This window comes from Megalops cyprinoides, chromosome 7, assembly GCF_013368585.1.
Source record: "Megalops cyprinoides isolate fMegCyp1 chromosome 7, fMegCyp1.pri, whole genome shotgun sequence".
NCBI classification, from domain to species: Eukaryota; Metazoa; Chordata; class Actinopteri; order Elopiformes; family Megalopidae; genus Megalops; species Megalops cyprinoides.
This window is the reverse complement of record NC_050589.1, coordinates 22,407,040-22,425,122: the sequence shown is the minus strand read 5'-3', so window position 1 is coordinate 22,425,122 and position 18,083 is coordinate 22,407,040. Positions and strand designations below refer to the sequence as shown.

Below are 18,083 nucleotides of genomic sequence, written 5' to 3'. Positions count from 1 at the left end.
GTAATGAAAAGATGGCTTCTGAGATACAGGGAGCACCTCCTGGTCTTGGGAGATCTGAGAGGGTTGACCTGAATGAACCTGAATGAGTTGCTCAAGGGACTATTACTCCTATTGACATGAATATGACCATCATTCACCCCTAATCCAAAAACCTGCATACCTGATAAGCAGTTTGACATAGGTTGTATTTCAAATGGAGCATTCCCCTAAAACCACAGGTGTCTTATAGATCTATGGCCATGCCCTTATGATATCAATTAAAAAATTAATTAATTAATGCATTAATTTACATGTAAATACTGTGGAATTTCAGGAACCACAAAAAAGAGGGGGTATTAAGAGGGGGTTTCAGTTCCATACTACCCAGCCTTATCATGTCCTTAATATTATTTGAGTGAATTAACAGTCATTGTTCCCACTCTGGGGTTTTCTCCTTGTCCCTACAGTCTGTAACTTGTTTGCCACAGATATTCAGGTATATATTTCCAAAGGGTATCCTGCTACAGATTAAATATCACTGGGACATTATGAACTTCAAATATCATTAAATACTTTCATTTCGACTAATTCAAGCTTAATCCAATTTCACGAGTTTGAGGTTATTCCGTCATTGGGTTGTTAACTGTAATCCAAATATAAATGTATGGCAAATGCACAATATCTGTTTTGTTCTTGCAAAACCATGACGACCAGGACCAGCACAAGTGGCATCATGGTTGACTTTGCTACCATGACCTCAGTGAGCTGGGAAACATGAAAAGCAAAGGGACTGCCATTTTTGGCTGTTCCATTACCTGTGGTGACTCACATGACAAACTGGTGACTCTCAAAATGTAAAACCAACTATTATCCAGAAAATCACGCTGCAATGCCTTTGGGCTATAATAATAAGCTGCACTGATTTAAAAGTATGGTCTAACAGCGTGATGACACCAGATACATCTGTGTCAACAATTTCAATTAAGTAGTCTGACTGTAAATATTTAGATAACATGCCTTAATACCTTGTAAAATTTAATAAACACAAGACACAAATTACTGTTTGTTGCCTTCTGTTATTCCAGATAATACTACTTCGTTTATCTAACAAGTAGCTAATTCATACATCCACACTACATCTCATACAGATGAATTAATGCATGCAAGTTTAAAGTGCTCACCCCCTCAACCTCCAAAGAGCAAGATAAACACATTACATTTCCATCTGGCACATCCTCTTATCCTCTTACTGCAGCTAACACAGAAGATACACTGAAGAGGTAAAAGCAACACTTCCAAGCAGATGAAATAAGATTTGTGCCCCTGGTTGTGACCTGCAGCCTGTTCCGTGCAGCAGGAACGACATAGGGAACTTTTTCCACTAACGCTTGCATTTGGCTTTGAATTTGTGAAACAAACATCAGGACGGCGGGGGTGGGACATGCGCCATTTTTGCATATTTGCATACACAACGAAAATGACTTTGATTTGACTGATTTTCAACAAAAACAAAAAATGAAATAACCTGTCAGAAATGGAAGAGGAAGGTTGCCAGAGAGGTTTTCCGGGAGAAGAATTCCCTCTTCACATGAAGGTTAAACCACGGCTTACCCCGTATGCAGGACTCTCACATTTTCCAGGCAGCACTTCCAATGTGATACTTATTATATCATTTATCATCATTATCCTCAAAAAGTAGGGAAAATATGGGGAGCTGTTTTTTATCATTAGGTTTGGTCAGCGTTTGATTATTTTTCTAATTATTTCCAATATTCAGTACCAATCTCCACGTCCTGTTTTGAGGTTTTGATTTCCTTATGATAGGAATTGAACATTTCCTCCGCCACATACAAATTAGCACTTGGGCTTGATGTGTGCTAAATGATTAAACAGAGAGGTACTCAATCATGTGCAATCATCACTCTCCTCAGGGATAAAGAATTATAAGTCTATACACACAAGGATTATGCACAGCTTTTACCTACAACGGCATGCATGTACAGCACTGCAGTCTACGTGTGTGTGTTTGGCGAGGTGTGAGTACACTCTGTATATATACTCTGGGGGAGAGCGAGAAAGGATATTATTGCCAAAAGCAACACAAACCTGTACAAGATTCAGGCCTGTAGCCCCTTTCAGTCACTCTGGTATGGACCGGCTATTACCTTTCAAAAAGGCAACAAACATCTACAGTCTGGCGACATACAATAACAAAAAGGATACATCCACCTACAGAAAAGTACCTATAGACAGACTAAATGTCTCTAAATGATTATTGCCCTGCAGTCATTCCTGAAGGAGTATTTAACATCTTTTGCTCATAACCTCTACCCTTCATTAAGAATCAAATATTAATAAGAAACCTCACCACCTGCAGACCACCTTGCTGTAAGACTGCTTGTGCATTGATCAATAATTGTATCAAGCAAGGTAAAGCATGTGCTTTTTACAAGTTTAACAGAGCAAAAGTGATATTAATGATCAACAATAATAATTCTGATCAACCTTCCTTATTTAAGTTGTCCATACAGCATCTTCCATTTTACATTCTAGTTTCAGGTGAAATATTGGTTTGCGGTAATATGCGGGTTTATATTTATTTTATAAAATGACTGTATTTATTTTATTTATACATTTTATTCATGACACCTGTAGATTACACTTTTGTTTGGTGCTGTTATGCTGCTCTGAGTGTAAACAGACAATATTTACCATTCATTAATTTTTGTTTCCAATGTACTATGAATTACTTTGTGATTCTCTTTATAAGTTTATAGTACCTTGTGGTTTCTGCGTGTAAAGATTTTCACATTTAACTTAACTTATGGCAACAATAAAGTTTGCTGTCTTCTAGAAGACTGGACGAGCTCCCAGGGTTGTACTTTAAAGAAATTTAATGCATAGGCACTTTGCTGGATGTGTCAAGCATTTACCAATCAAACTTGTAAGGGTTATGTACTTGGCATAATGCTGATATGTACAACGAAATATTTCTCTAGTGTTTAATACATGAGACATAGGGTCAATGACAATATTTATGTCAAATTTAGATTTTTTTTAAAGATCTTGGAACTTACAGCTTAAGAATAACACATCCCCTCTTATTTTGACTAAAATGATGATTTGCACACAGCTGTATTGCACACAACTTCCCCCCTCAGAGAGACAGAAGTAGAAGTTTACTGCCGAACATGACCAATGCCGTAGGTCACCATGCGCTTATCGAGGGAGGGTAGTGTGTCAATTACCGAGTCTAGTTATCGGCTCAATAAATTATGGCATTCTGGCACTTTGAGGAAGTGGAGACTCATTATTGGGTAACGATTTATTTACAGCTGGTAAGGGGAGCAATTTTTCACTATCCCCTACCATGCTGGCTTGAATGAGGATGCTGTCTGTGTATAACCACATGTAAAATAAATATGAAAAATGAGCTCTCCCACAGGAGTCAGATGGTTGCATTCCTTGGGAAAATGCATACGCTGCATGCTCGTCAAGTTAGAGCAATGATATTCTCATTGCTTAATTACCAGCAATAATGATTATGCCTGCAATACTTTATAAATCTTTGTGGGTAAAATGTTTACTTTGAGATGATTTATAAGATGGAAAAGAAGTCAAAAATGTTTTTTTTTTCCACTCACTGTGTTCCATTTATCCTTTTTCAAGGACCCTGCAGATTGTGACAAAGGGCAATCACAATAATGTGAAAAATAAGGATGAAGGGGATGCCATGGCATTTCTGAAAACATTCCCAGAAGTCTTTTCAAGAGCACGTGTCTCTGAGTGGGAGCTCAGGAGATCAAAGCTGGGCCTTGCAAATCCTTCAACAGTTTGCGTTTAAAAGGCAGGACATACTGAGAACCTTTTTTAAGCTAATAAACAACCAAAATGTTCATGTTAAAAAGCCATCATGTCACTCATTCAGATGCTATTGAATGGCCATTCCAAGAGGCAAAGCAAATAAAGGAAAAAAGAAAAGTAAAATATCAGTTCATCAGTGTCAAAACGTAAGTTTCCACACTGAAAAGAAACAAACATGAGTAACTTTAATAACTCCCCCAAGATGTTCATAATCTTATAATATCCGAAAGTTACGGCAACATTTTTCATTTGACTCAAACAATAATGGTACTTTGAGAGTTCACTTCTCCAGCCAAATGCTCAACCATTTCCCTGTTGTTGACATTCCCTTGATATTCAGCTAATAAAAATTTCCCAATGTTAATGGAACACCTGAAAAGTTGAAAGTATGAAACAGCGCTGGTGGGTGGTGGCAATGCTCCATCTTTAGGGAAGCGAATATATTTTTTTATGTCTCACAGCAGCAAATAAAGCTGCTTTTTCACCCCTCAAACAGCTCATTATCCCTTGTTGAAGGTGTAACTTGAGGTGAGGAAGTCATCACAGGGTGTTGGGAGAAAAAGCAAGCAATAAGATCAAGACTGCAGCCCTCCATAACATGGATGCACAGCAAGCTGCAAAGCGGGGTTACAATGTGCTCCCTCCAGCCATAGAGAGGCGGGGGGAGAAATCTGGGGAAATTGCTACCACATGTCAACAGAATAAGTGATGCACACTAGCTTTCCTTCACTTACAGGAACCCCTTAGGCGAAGAAAAATAAGAGGGATCGGCTGGTCTGGGCCGTCTCCGAGAGGCCAACTGAAAAAAGTAGGCCTGAGCCCTTCAAGAGAGGGCTTACAGTAATTAAGCACTACACTTGGAGCAAAAGTGCTACAAATATGGAATATGCACACTTGTTGTTTTATTTTGTGTTTCAACTTTGTCCAGTGATGATAAGATCATCAAGTAGTATTTATAAAGGGCCATTGTTTGTTTTTAAATTTGTTTGCCTGAATTTATATGAATGTGAAGTAACTATATCTGTGAAAATCTGGGGGTTTGTGAACAAGTTCAGTTGCCTGATGGATACAGAGACAGATGAAGCTTCCGGGTTAAACCCGAGCTATACCCACACTGAGTGAAACCAACGACTTTAAAACTGCTATCCATTTCATTGCCAGAGAAAACTTTGGCTATTAACCTTGCAAAGGACTGGAATCCTGTCCAGAAGAACTTGTATATTGAGCTTCTTCAAGCCAATCAAATCCTGACAAGCTTTGACCCTAGAAGCAGCCCTGACTCACTGGCAGCTTCCATTTTCTGCACCAGCCATTAGAGTTGCCCAACATCTTCTAGGGATAAACACAAATTAAAGGTACCACAAGAATACCATAGACTATCATTTGTATCGTAATGCTTTAAAAAAAAAGATCAAACTCCAGAGAGAGTAATGCTAATATGCCTTTTCAACAACTGTATCTATGTGTATCTGCATACAGAGCTTGACTGGAGATGTGTCACAGAGGTGGGGCCGTATTATAGTGCAACTCAAGCACTGCTATTGTATATGGAGGAACTTGCTAGAATTGTGGGTTGTGATCCATGCTGTTTTACGCACCTCTGTGTAAACCATTAAATATCTCATCATCTCAATTCTGCTTCGCATAACTCTGTTTTATGGCTTTTCCACATTGCTACTTGACTGGTTCCAAAACACGGATAAGCTTTACTTTGGAGCGTAGCTTGTTTTTCAGCGGGCCGAACACTCTGCCACTAACAACACCGGCCGACCGCTCCCACAAAATCAGGGAACAACAGCTTGGATGCTAAATGAGGGTGGACACTATTTGGTTTGGGCTGAGGAAAAACCAAACTAGGTCAGTTTAGGATACATGGTTACCTCTATAGTAAAATTATACTACATTACTTGCATCCAACAACTTTTTCACATAGAAGTCTTACATCCTAATTAAGCATGTGTTTAGTCATTTACCTTCCTTCATTTTGCTCATATTAACAGTCATCACTAACACATTAACTGATGCATATTTCTAAATCGTTAGTGTAAAGCCAGAATGTATTTTAATGCCGTTGGACTGACACAACATTTTTTTAAGTGTTTTTGAAACAGCATTTATCGGTGAAAAAAAAAAAGCTCAAAGGGGGCAAAAACAGTAAAAGGGAGATCGCTTACACTAATCATATCATAATGTTGACCATTTCCTGAATTACAGCTCCCAGGGTCTCAAACTAAACTACTTGAAACTGTTCATTCAAATCAAAGGAAACAAAAGAGCCACCAAAAAGCAAAATAACTCCTGTTTTGAATTAAACTTGCGTCCAATTCGTCCCCGCCATACAGTTCATCCGTGTGCGGTCCAGCAAAGCTATAATTTAGCCCCTCACATCCACAGACTTGACTGAGCATAATATATGAGGTCTCTGGGTTTGGCTGAGTGCTCTCAGCACCCTGATAATGACTGCACCACACCTGCCACTGAGCCATCAGAATACGGTCTGAACTTAACGCAACAGTGCACCTACAGTGCAGTTCTCAGCCGCTTTAAGCCACTTTGGCACGTGTTCTTACGTTAACTTTGGCTGTGGCCTTTCGGGGAGGTGCACCGGCAAGGCGTGCAAATAAAGCTAATCTCACCGCTGACGAATGCTCCGCGGTACGTGCGCGAGACCGCATCAGCCTCATGAGTCACTCCCTTCCTGTCCTGCCGGTGCGAGCGCGCCGTGCGTACGTCATCCAGAGAACGCTCAGTCTGAGGAAAATGGCCGCTGCTTCAGAAACCGTCACTTGCTGGGTTAATCCCAAAGATCTGTCTGTCTGCAGTTGTGAGGAGTTGTTACAAAGACAGCTTATCAAATTAATGTGCTCCTCAGAGGGGCAAAAAGCAGAAGCTAGGCCATGCAGATGGAATGCCTGGAGCCAGGGCGGCATGAGGCCAGGGCCTGGAGCCCATCCGAGCCGCTTCTGTTCCAGGAAAAAGGAAAGGCCTTTCTGAGGCCTAATTTACCCCTCATCTGGGAGCCTCTCTGTGTTAAGTGGACCACAATCACAGCTTTACCCTGAATACAAATACCAATACCGTAAAATGGAATATTACTTTACAGCAACTTCAATTACACTTAACAGCCTCACTGTACATTTTGAGGAAACAAATGCTCGCACTTTGGAGACTGATGAAATTGGCTCTTGGGATACGTGTGGCAGGCTCAATGCAAATTAATCGCCAGCAAACATAAAAATTCGGAACCGGAAACCAAAATCAACCCCTCATTTTTTTCCCAGAGCTTCTCTGAGAGAACTTAAAGATATCACTTTACTTTTAATGTATGGTGGTCACAGACTGTAGATTATAATACAGAGCACTGACACAAAAATCACAATTTCAGCTATCTACAGTATCATTCCTTAGATATGACTGTGGAACAATGAATAGTTAAAAATTTATTCCAGAAGTTTATCTTCAAACTGATATATCCATATGGGAATATAATATGCACAGAGAAAGAACTTTTGATTTTATATTAGCACATTCATGTCCAATTCCCTGTTCTTTCACTGTAATACATTACTTGAATAACAAGTTCTTCTTAGAAGTTCCAAGGAATTGTCGCAAAAACTTCTGGCAGGACAAATTCGGGGAGTGAATTACAACACATTGGAGGATATCATTCACTCTTAATTGGCAATCTTTGCCACATTAAAGATGACTACTGAATCCGACTGTTTGAAAAAAAAAACCATTATAACACATTTTCCAACTTGACTTTATAGGGATATTAAAACTGGAAATTTTGCTGCTGATGAAAAATATCTTCAGAGTGAAGGTACAAAAGCACAGATCTCGCCGAGCCGTGAAGTCACGGTGGAGGTGCTCCAATTATAAAGGCCTGAGTGAGACCAGTTTCCAAATGATTTCTTACTTCAGAAGTAAGAATGAATGAAAGAATTTTAAACTGCAACAGAAAAGGAGATGGAGCACAGCCTAAAATCACTGTGTAAAACACGTTTGAGGTAGGCGGGTCAGGGAGAGACTGGAGTGGGTGCTGCAGAAGAAGGGTTTCATTCTTCAGGGAGGAGAGCCGTCTGCTGTCTGTGTGCGGTGACGAGGTTAGGGGGTTACGGGGTTAATGAACATGCAACCGCAACACAGAATTATCGCAAGTCTCCATAATTGTAACCGGTACTATAACACATCTCAAGTAGCACCCGTTTCCCGTTCAAATCACGGCACACTCACGTTCATTAATGCTTTGAGAACACTTGTGTCACAGATGGTAATCATTTTGAAGATCGTTTACAATTCTGACACCCGGATTTATTGGCACTCTACTAAACATGCCCATTAAGTGCATTACTCGCCCTGGTTTAGATCTTTTCTGCAGTAAACCCAGAAACCAAAACCCGACTAGAATCAGGTCACTTGTAATACCTGCTGCATTTTCCCTCCTTGCATTTTGGTGAACACAACACTATGTATATAGTATATTATTCCATAAAAGAATAATGTCGTAAGGATAACCAATTTGAATAGAAAATACTTTCAACACTAAAGCAAAATCATCAAGTGTCACTAAGCTTGTTAAATTCTATCACCTAAAAATTGCAGATGGGGGCCACTTCCTACAGTACACCCCATCCCTACTGACACAGATGAAATTTACTCTGGCAGAACAGCAGCTGCTTAACAGACAGATATTCACCTCAATGCACACACATACCACTGACCACATGATAGCTGCATCATCTTTCTGGAAACCAAGAGAGAGTACGGTAGCTACCAGCATTAGGGGAAAATTGCACCACGATCAGACATGTTCCTTTGTATCCTGGCCAAATTCCAAATCTGGCTTTCCTAAGGTCATCTAATCATCTTCAAGTTTAATTGAATAAATAAACCCTCGTCTGATGTAAGATGAGTATTCTAGAGCAAAGCGGCTGCTATGAAGTTAGGCGCAGCATATTTGTTGTGGCTTAGGTGAATTACCCTCCCCCCTCACTGTAAAGCACTTTTAGGTTCTTGGAAGGCTCTCTATAAATGCAATTCATTATAATTGCACTTAATTATTAACATAAGCAGCAGTTACTTTAGTAGCAGTTGTAGTAGCACCACAGTGTTTTTAAGAAGCTGTAGTAGCAGTATTAGTGGTGGCACTGGTAGTAGGACCACATGTGGTGGTAGTTGTTGTAATGGTGATGGTACTGACAGCAGTAGCAGTGGTAGCACTGGTCTTAGAAATAGTAGCAGAAGCGGACAATGTATTGTCACTTACAACATCCCTGCGCACTATGCACGAAATGATAGGATTTTTTAAAGATCTGGATCATATATGAATTATGAATTAGCTCCACCCCCCCCCCCCCCCAACGTTGACCCATTGTTTTGTTTTTGCTTTTTTAAGTCCCATTCATAAAGTATGCAGAACATTAACATATGATGTGATCTAGCTGACTGTGACTCCCCAGCGTTTTATCAAAACTCCCTCTCTAGACCCTTCTCTAGGCACCAACAGTGCGCCTCAGCACCTCTCTCCTCCCTAAAGCGCTCAACTTCCTCTCAAAACATTTACAGAAATCTTATCTAATTAAGATTAAATACGTTAGGCGATTCACCAACTGTTTAGTCTAGAAAGTATTCACAGAGAGGAGAAAAATAACTCCCATGCTTTCTGATAACGAAGACCTCATACTGAAAGAAACAGATGATTTTTCTACCTCTTGTCTGAGCCCCTGGTTTAAAAGGGCAAGCAACACATTCATATGATTTCTTTTTTTTCCACAGCCTTCAATAACATATATGATGCATGGTACATTCCATGGTAAAATGGCTTTTTTTCTATGTGTTTGGAGAATTGGTTTGAGAATCACCAAGACGAGACGACATCATGGTGTCTGAGACTATAGCCAAAACAAAGAATGAAAGACCAAGACTAAAACAAAGACAAGCCAAAAGAAAAAAGAGGACTGAGGTGTGTTCTTAGTCTGAAACCATAACTGGGACTGTGCCACTAGAAATATATCAAGACAGAAACAGAAACACCGTTATGTCTTGTGTACTGTATATACAGTATGAATCTTGTATAAACTATATAAAGCTTGCTGGGACAACTTTTTCCAAGCATTGGATCCAATCAGATGCATCATTACGGTGGCAGCTTTCCTCCTCCTTTCTAAATGGAAAAAAAACAGCTGTTGGAAAAAGTATGGATGCCAACTAAGACAATTTCATTTTCATTCAACCAACTGACATCTACCCACCGACCTATTTAATTCAAACTTTTTAAAAAAAAAATACATAAGTAGATTTTGCTCTTATTTCAGCTAAGAGTGTGTAGGCAAAAAAATAATTTCAGTAACCACAGTCACAAATGTACTCCATGTCTATTGAAGATGAGGCTAAAGATTCAATTGGTCCGTGCCCTTTGCCTCAGCCTTAATATTTTGTCAGTTATTCATGAGACTGCTGTGTTTAAATGTACAGTGAAGGCTCTGAGCCGACACCTGATCAGACGGAATTGGATTTCATGGTTGCGCTTACCTGAATACAAGATGCGAAATGCGGTTCGCTTCAGTTATTGGGGTTAAGTTTCCCTGGCATCAGCAGATCCACTCCATCACTTCCTGCAAACAATCTGCCCCCATTTGCTTATCCAGCGGGACATCAGAGCATACCATTTGTCATCTGACACATGCTGTAACCCACATATAGAGCAAAACTTATGGTCCTTGCTCCAAGGTCAAACAGCTACTACTAAAATACTACTTTGTGGCTAGACTGTCTGCACCCCAAATGTTTACACACAACCAAAATGGAGGGAGGATTGAGGTGAGGAACGCATACACGATGCACATTAGCAAAAGCAAGAGTCTGCACTCAGAGAGTGGAAATGAACACAAGAGGATTAACCAATGAAGTGACACCCAATTTCCATCCTTCTTCATGTGCCCAAAGTGTGTGACGGTAGGATTTCTCTGTATTTCCACCTATTCCAGCACAGGCTCACCATGTTCCCATTTCCCCTTAGGTCTCACCAGGGGTCTTACCAGCTTCTCAACCGTAACCGGAGAAAAAAGATCATCACAGTCTTCACATTTTCCGCAGGAGGGCCTGGGTGGTGAATGTAGAGAGCAGAGATTTCAGAAGATAAGATATAGATGGATAGACGGCTCAGTGGGATAGAATGAATGAATGGCATTTTCGCCAGCACTCATATACTTTCTCCCAATTCTGACCAATGTTCCAACAACTACAGGTTTTATTTTCTTGAGCTTGCTTTCGCTATAGCAAAAGTGTAAAGAGGATCATACTCGTCTCGCTCACAAATAAGGAGTAAGAAGATCAGGGAAACCGCAAACAGGGAAACCCCTCACAAGCAGACAATAATTTGCCATGGCATGCTAAGTGTCTGGTGGTGCTGTGCACAGGGAGGGGAGGCAAATGTCATAAAACAGAACCTTTGCCCCATCCAATTAACCAATAGCACCATGCACCAAAGACTAAGTACAGAGTTAAATTTCTGTGTTCAACTTTTACTATGAAATAAGCAGTCATGCTAGAAATCAATTATCCCATGCGTATTCAGACAGCACCTTTGCAACTCTGACCACCTCATTTGAGTTTTCATACCCTGTCATAATTAATGACAGGACAGCAGCACATTATAAACGCTCATCATAAACACTCAACGGCTCCTTTCCCCATGAAGAAATTTCTAACGATGTCCATTTTCTGAGCAGAATGTTCCCATTTTCCTCTTCCCTTCTTCACGACATCTGCTATGGAATTTCTCATTTATTTTTCATGATTAAGAATGATGTTTCTCATTTGACATGATAGTCAGTTCAGTGACATGGGTGCAAGAACAAGCTCCACCCCCATTCAGTGCACTGAACTTTTCAGTCAAAACACCTTTGAGGTGTGGAGTCATCGAACCTCATGAAACCTTCAAACTTCCCTCTGTTGAGCAATGATCTATGGCAATGCATCACCTGATTGTAATCCAACAGCAAACAAATGCTAAAGATGACACATCCCTTCAATCAATTTGGGGGATGTAATGTAACAGCAGGAAATACTAAGAGCAAATGTAGAAAATAATATTCATTAAAAAGGCAACTTTGAAACTTCGAAATGGAAGCACATCAGACTGATGTCCAAGCGACATTTTAATTTCAAAGAAAGGTCATTTGGAAGAAATGGTCATCAGCCAGGAAAAAGATTTCCCCTGCCTCACGTATCATGAACAGAAAGATGTTCTGTAAGATGACTTTCTCAGAAAACAGGAAATGTGTTAAAACACCCCCTCTTCACCTAAAACTATAAAAACTGATGAATAGATCATCAACAATCATGTGCCTCATGACATGACACGGCAAAAGACAGAGGACATAAAAGCTGAAGTTGCTTTGCAGGTAAAATATGCACATTCTTATAGACAGGGTTTTATCAAAGGTGTGCAAAATCATATGTTTTCAAGACCTTCAGGATAGGCTGTATTACAGCACTATAATGGAATCATTGTGATTGACTCTCTAGACAGAATTCACGCATGAATGCAGAGCTCATTTTTTGTTTTGCTTGTTTTAAGTGACACAATAATCCTGCAAGCTTCAGTTTTGGTAAGCAATCAGTTGTAAGAGAGGACCGAATCAGCTATGTTAAACAGCAGACAGAGATTGTGTGCGGCGCTCACAACCTCTTTTCATTTGACTTAAATGCTCAGGAAACACAATGCATTTCTATTCTAGGGGAAAAAAAAACATAAATTTGGAAATCTCCGGAAGCCGCCCAAATGAGAGCGATTCCCTCTGACGGATCCCATTACACTGTTTGATTTATAATGTTTAGGGCCCAAGATAAAGGCATCCTTCATGGTGTTGAAGGTAGGTGTCATGTATCAGGTGCATTAGAGCCAATTAGACTTCAGCCCATCTTGCACTGGTGGACTCCTGCTTCCCGATAACCCCCCAATACTAATTCCTTTCAGCATGATGCATGCGGCTTCCTCGTGCCAAAATTCTTTGCACATGTATAGACAATTACACCTAATTTCATCCCAAATTGCTTCCTGTAATGAAGAGTGGACATCGTTAAGAACCGTTCTCCATTTCCCATAGAAAGAGATCTTAAGTATCATTTCCAACTCAACAGAAGTTTCAGAAAATTCCTATGAAGTTCAACTGATAAAATCATTAGACCCACAGAGTTATGACTTCAAAGGGTCAGATGAAAATGCTACCAGCTTTCCGAGGCTATATAAAACAGTCAAATGGCCCTTAAAAACCAGTAAGACCAGGCACTGCAGCTCAGTGCCACACAGTGACTGGGATACAAGACTACAATATGATAACATGGCAGAATAAAAGACGAGGCTGTGCACTTAAAGCTGGTCATATTGCTCAAACGGCAGCTGAATTGCCACGTTACAACCACCCAAAGGGTTGTGAATCCATTTTGCACATGACTACAGCAGGAAAAGGAGTGCAAAAGCAACATGGCATGTGTGTACACTTGAAAGCCAGGTCACAGAGCCTGCACCAGGCATTGGCAGCTCTGCCCACTACACAGTGAGGATGAAGAAGGAACGAGCTGGGATCAGAGAGGAGTGTTGCAGAGCTGAAAGTCTCACCTCCGTCTGCAGGATGGCCGCTCGCTGTTCTTTGGCAGTAAGAGACTCTTTCAGCACCTCGATGTGTTGCTTGCAGTCTGAGTTTTGATTGTTCAGTGTCTCAAGCTTCGTTTGTAAGGCAAGGAGTTCCGACTCCTTTTTCGACAGCTCTTGCTTCAGCTGATCGATCTGTGAAATGAATAAGCAAAAAAACTATTTTAAAAACATACAGCTCACCAGAATGGATTTTCTTTCGCATGAGAATCCTCATGAAGGAGGACAGAGAGAAATTGACACGCTGGTCAATTTTGTCAAGGATAAAGGGCCAAGGGTTTGTATTTTGTCCTCCAGGCAGAGAAAGGACAATATTGAATCCCCAATGTCCAAATATTCCTTTGAAATAATATTGCTGAAATCTCCACCTGAAAGCCACACACATTATCTATATTTCTGTAATAAGCATCGCCTATTCAGCACCCTTTTATCTGTCCTAAAGAGCCAGCCTTCATAATATCTGCATTAATCTAGAGAACAAAAATACAAGCCTGTTGGAGCGTCTGTAAGAATCCATCACACAAGCACACACATTCCAAAGTCCAAGCACATTGATGAACAACCACTATCACAGGGCTCCAACTCCCAGGGTCCCTCCTGGACTTACATTCAACCAAACACAATACTGAGGTAACGAAAGATGGGGGGTGGGAGGAAAGAATTATGAGGAGAAATTGCATTCAAATATCTGGCAGATTACATATCTTTTAAAATTGCGTAATTGCAAAAGGACTCCATGTGCGAAATCCACAGAGGAAATCAATTCGAGGTAGATTGTCATCTCCCGTTCTCTGCCAAAAATTTGAAAATTTGATTTTGAAGATTTCTTAATTGTAGTTCAGCGAGCACGTCATGACATTAAAATTCACTAGCAGCAAGGCCAACTGCACTTAGGAGAAAAAAGTACTTCTGAACGATCTGATATCCAAGGGTGCTGAGAAATGTGGAATGTGGGGTCAAAGGACCTCACAGTAGTCCTCGAGGACCCCAGAGAAAAGTGGGGTGTAAATTTATCCTAAAAAAAAACAAGAACAAAAACAAGACACACGTAGAACTAATTGCTAAATAATAGTTCATAGGTAGCATATAACTTAAGGCATGCTCTCTGCACCCGACAAGACTGAAATGAAAAAAAAGTGGATGAGGAATGCTTTCAAAAAAATTTTATTTGTTTGAATAAACTGGCCTCAATTATTAAAAGTTTTTTAGGGTAAAAAAATTACATTCCCATGAATCATATTATAAGAGTAATTTTGATTTTTGCCCATTCCCTATTTTCAGTAACATTCTATTAAAAATGCAAGTTTCACATTTTCTATAATCATATATCATCAAAAAAAACTTAAAGGATTAAAAAAACTGCAGGTTGTTTGAAGCATCCCAGCTCGCCTATCATAAATGATTAATCTGTCTGTGCAGACCCTCATGCATTCTGCGGTAAATTATACATCAGCCCCACTTATGATGATCGTGTTCTAAGAAAAGCTCTCCTTTTTCCCCTGCTCCCACATGTTGTGAAATTTGGAAAATGAACGCACAGAAACACAAATAAGCCTCTTTTTCATACACATGGTACAAATAAGTGTTAGTTTCAAGAAGGGTCAAGAGGCTGCATGATGTTCAATGAGGGATTATAGCACCCAAAGCTGTTTTTCATCAAAAGGCCATTGTGGGGGAAACTGTAACCTCAGTCTCTTATCGAGAGAGCCTCCCTTTGATTTATCAGAGTTTATAATCGGCAGCCCCGGGTGCTGAAAGGCAGGCTGGTGAAGCAACGGCAGATGACAGAATAATAAATATAGTTTTAGAAGAGGTCTGACAAAAGGAAGAATCACCTCTTCTCATAAGCTTACAGCATGCTTCTCAAAGACCCTTTCATAAAATCTTGTCATGGTGGTATCATGGACATCATCAACTAACTCACGAAAAAAAGCTACAAGCATCCTATTGACTCATGAAATGTCAGGCTAAAAATGAGACAACGAAACTTGTCACTATCACACACAAAAGACAAGCATGGATACCATTCAACCACATAAATGCTTGATAAATAAATCAATAACTAAAAATGCTTATTAATAAATCAACAACATGCCACGGCAGTGAAATCTGACCTAATGATTATGAAACAGCAGGTTCATAAAGATTGATAAAAGTCACTGGGTAAGAGCACAAAAACTACACGGTTCAAGTAAACCAATACTAACTCACAATTACCATGTGAACTGAACACATAAGCGCATATATAAAGGCTTCATTGATGGGGTTTATCCTTTTCCCCTTCTGAGAATATGTATCACACCAAGACAAAATTGAGTATAAACAAACAAATATTTGTGAATGGACACGTAACATAACATACACGTGACATAAAAATGTCCCACGAAACACCAAGGAACAACGGACACACAGATGTAAAGAGAAATACCTTATTTTTCATGAACTTGGAATGGCTTTTGTAGACCTCCATTTGTTTCATCTCCTCCTCCCTGTCCTCAGTATTTAGCAATCCATTTGTCTTCAGCATCTGAATCTCATCCTCAAGATCCCTTATATTCCTTTCTAGAGATGCGATTTTGGTATCCTGTATAAGAATTTCAAAGGAGTTAGCAACGCAAAAGGTTTCCTGAAATCCAACAGAAATAACGAAAAGCACCAAACTCATGCAGGCCTCAACAAAAGCAGACAGAAAGTATGGTTATGTTTTTTTTTTTTTCTATGGGAAAACGCCATAGGTGTCGATCTCAGCTCCAAATCCAGAAAGACAGAGAATTGTGAAAACTCTCCAGTACATCAAGTAAAGGAAATAAATGATCATTTAATCAAAGAAAAAGTGAATATTCAAGTACCATTAGGATAAGTGTTTTCCACACCAGACGTGGAAGAGGGAGATGGATATTGGGCAGGATTTCTGCTGCACACACAAATGTATCTAACTAACACAGCACAGCTCTACCCGCAGCGTTTTTAAATAAATAATATAATCTCTTTCAGATTAAACATGGTTCATATCCCACTCCTGCAGCGTTTAAAGCAAAAAGCAGGTCACTTGCTGCTGTGTGTTTCTGGGCTTGTGAACAGCAAAGGCCTGTCTAAAGCAACAGGGCCTGCAGGTTTTAGGATAAAACTTCTCTGTAGTTTTTCCATTACTTCAAGTATTTAAATAAAAATATGTGTCTAAATGGCAAATAATTCAAAGCATTGAGCAGACTGCCCTTCCCTAAAATGTTCAAACTATGTTCAATGAAGAGTCAGATAAATAAAACAAGAGACGAGAAAACTGCCTGTTATGTCACCTGAAGCATGGGTTTCCTTTTCAATAATCCCCGGATTGGGGGTGGGGGGATCAAAATGAGCAATAATATATCATAGAAATAAAGGCTGGGTTGCGATCAAGCAGTGGGTGGGATCTTTCGGAGTTCCAAGATCCTTCACAGCACACAGCCACACCAGCTGCTGTCACCACAAACAATCGCCATTGTCTCCCCGAACGACTGTCTGACAGGGCATTCTTCATCCATCTCCCCTGGCTATTATTTCAAATCAAAGAAAACCAGATACCTCAGCACAGCCGAATGCCTCACAAAAAGTAAGTGGCAGGGAGCTGTCACTACAGAGTCCTTTCACAGAGAAAGTGGAGGCTGCTGAATTACTAAGCATACTTGCTCCTGCCACAGATACGGCTACACAAAAAGAATGCAATGTATCGGAGTACATCTTAAAAAGATCCTTTTTCCATTCATGCCTCTTTGCCACTACAATGAATAACCTCAATGGAGGAAAGAGGGAGGCCTTGTGCTTATCAGAATAAGTGATTTTGTCATTGTATCACTCCTCATTATTTTCAGTAAATTAATTCTTACAATCTTGCGATCTAAAATACTATTTCTTCCATTAACAAAAGGTCAATACAAGGACAATACAAAGATTTATGTTAACATATTTAGTTTACTCACTAAGATCTCATTCTATGATTTTGCATTCAGGAGTTTCATTAAAACTTATTCTGACATATCCACTAGTTTCATATTAACACACACTTGATTACTGTTACCATTTATTTAAGACAGAACGGAATTTACGCTCCCCAGTTTTGATTGGTTATTTCCATATGGAAAAATGGCAAACTATGAAAAAGAAAATATAAATTGATGAATGGAAAGGGACTGTAAGTTACCATGATGGAAAAAACCAAGCTGCAGGCATGCAAATTGCATCCGACATCTTCTCCCCAAGCCTGTGTGTACTCACTTACCTCAGACTCCACTCAAACACATGTACATGTTGTTTAAGGGAAATATACAAGCACGCAAACAAAAGCAGCCACCCAGAAAACCAGTGGAAATATAATGCATCTGATTATATTTCTGAAAGTATTCAAACCAATTATAATTCATTGACAATAGGAATAATTTACTGCAGGTAAGAAATCCGTACCCCACCCCTACCCCATCCTCACTTCAAAGTGAGCAGAAAATTCCCTGTCAGTGGGAGCAGACATACTGAACATGGAAGCTGGAGTTAGCTGTGACAGTGGAAACTGCAGTTAAGAGGCTACTTTTGTAACGGTTTTGAGATCTAA

At 39.8% G+C, this 18,083-nt stretch overlaps 1 protein-coding gene across 1 annotated transcript in view; it reads right to left on the bottom strand.

Annotated features, from left to right (window-relative positions):
* Positions 1-18,083, bottom strand: part of LOC118780237 (ERC protein 2) — a 259,125-nt gene that overhangs the window by 184,794 nt on the left and 56,248 nt on the right. The window contains exons 5-6 of the mRNA XM_036532645.1: positions 15,930-16,085; positions 13,469-13,636 (exon numbers count right to left, since the gene is read on the bottom strand). Of these exons, the coding sequence (XP_036388538.1) occupies positions 13,469-13,636; positions 15,930-16,085 (324 nt within the window). The remainder of the gene's footprint in view (positions 1-13,468; positions 13,637-15,929; positions 16,086-18,083) is intronic.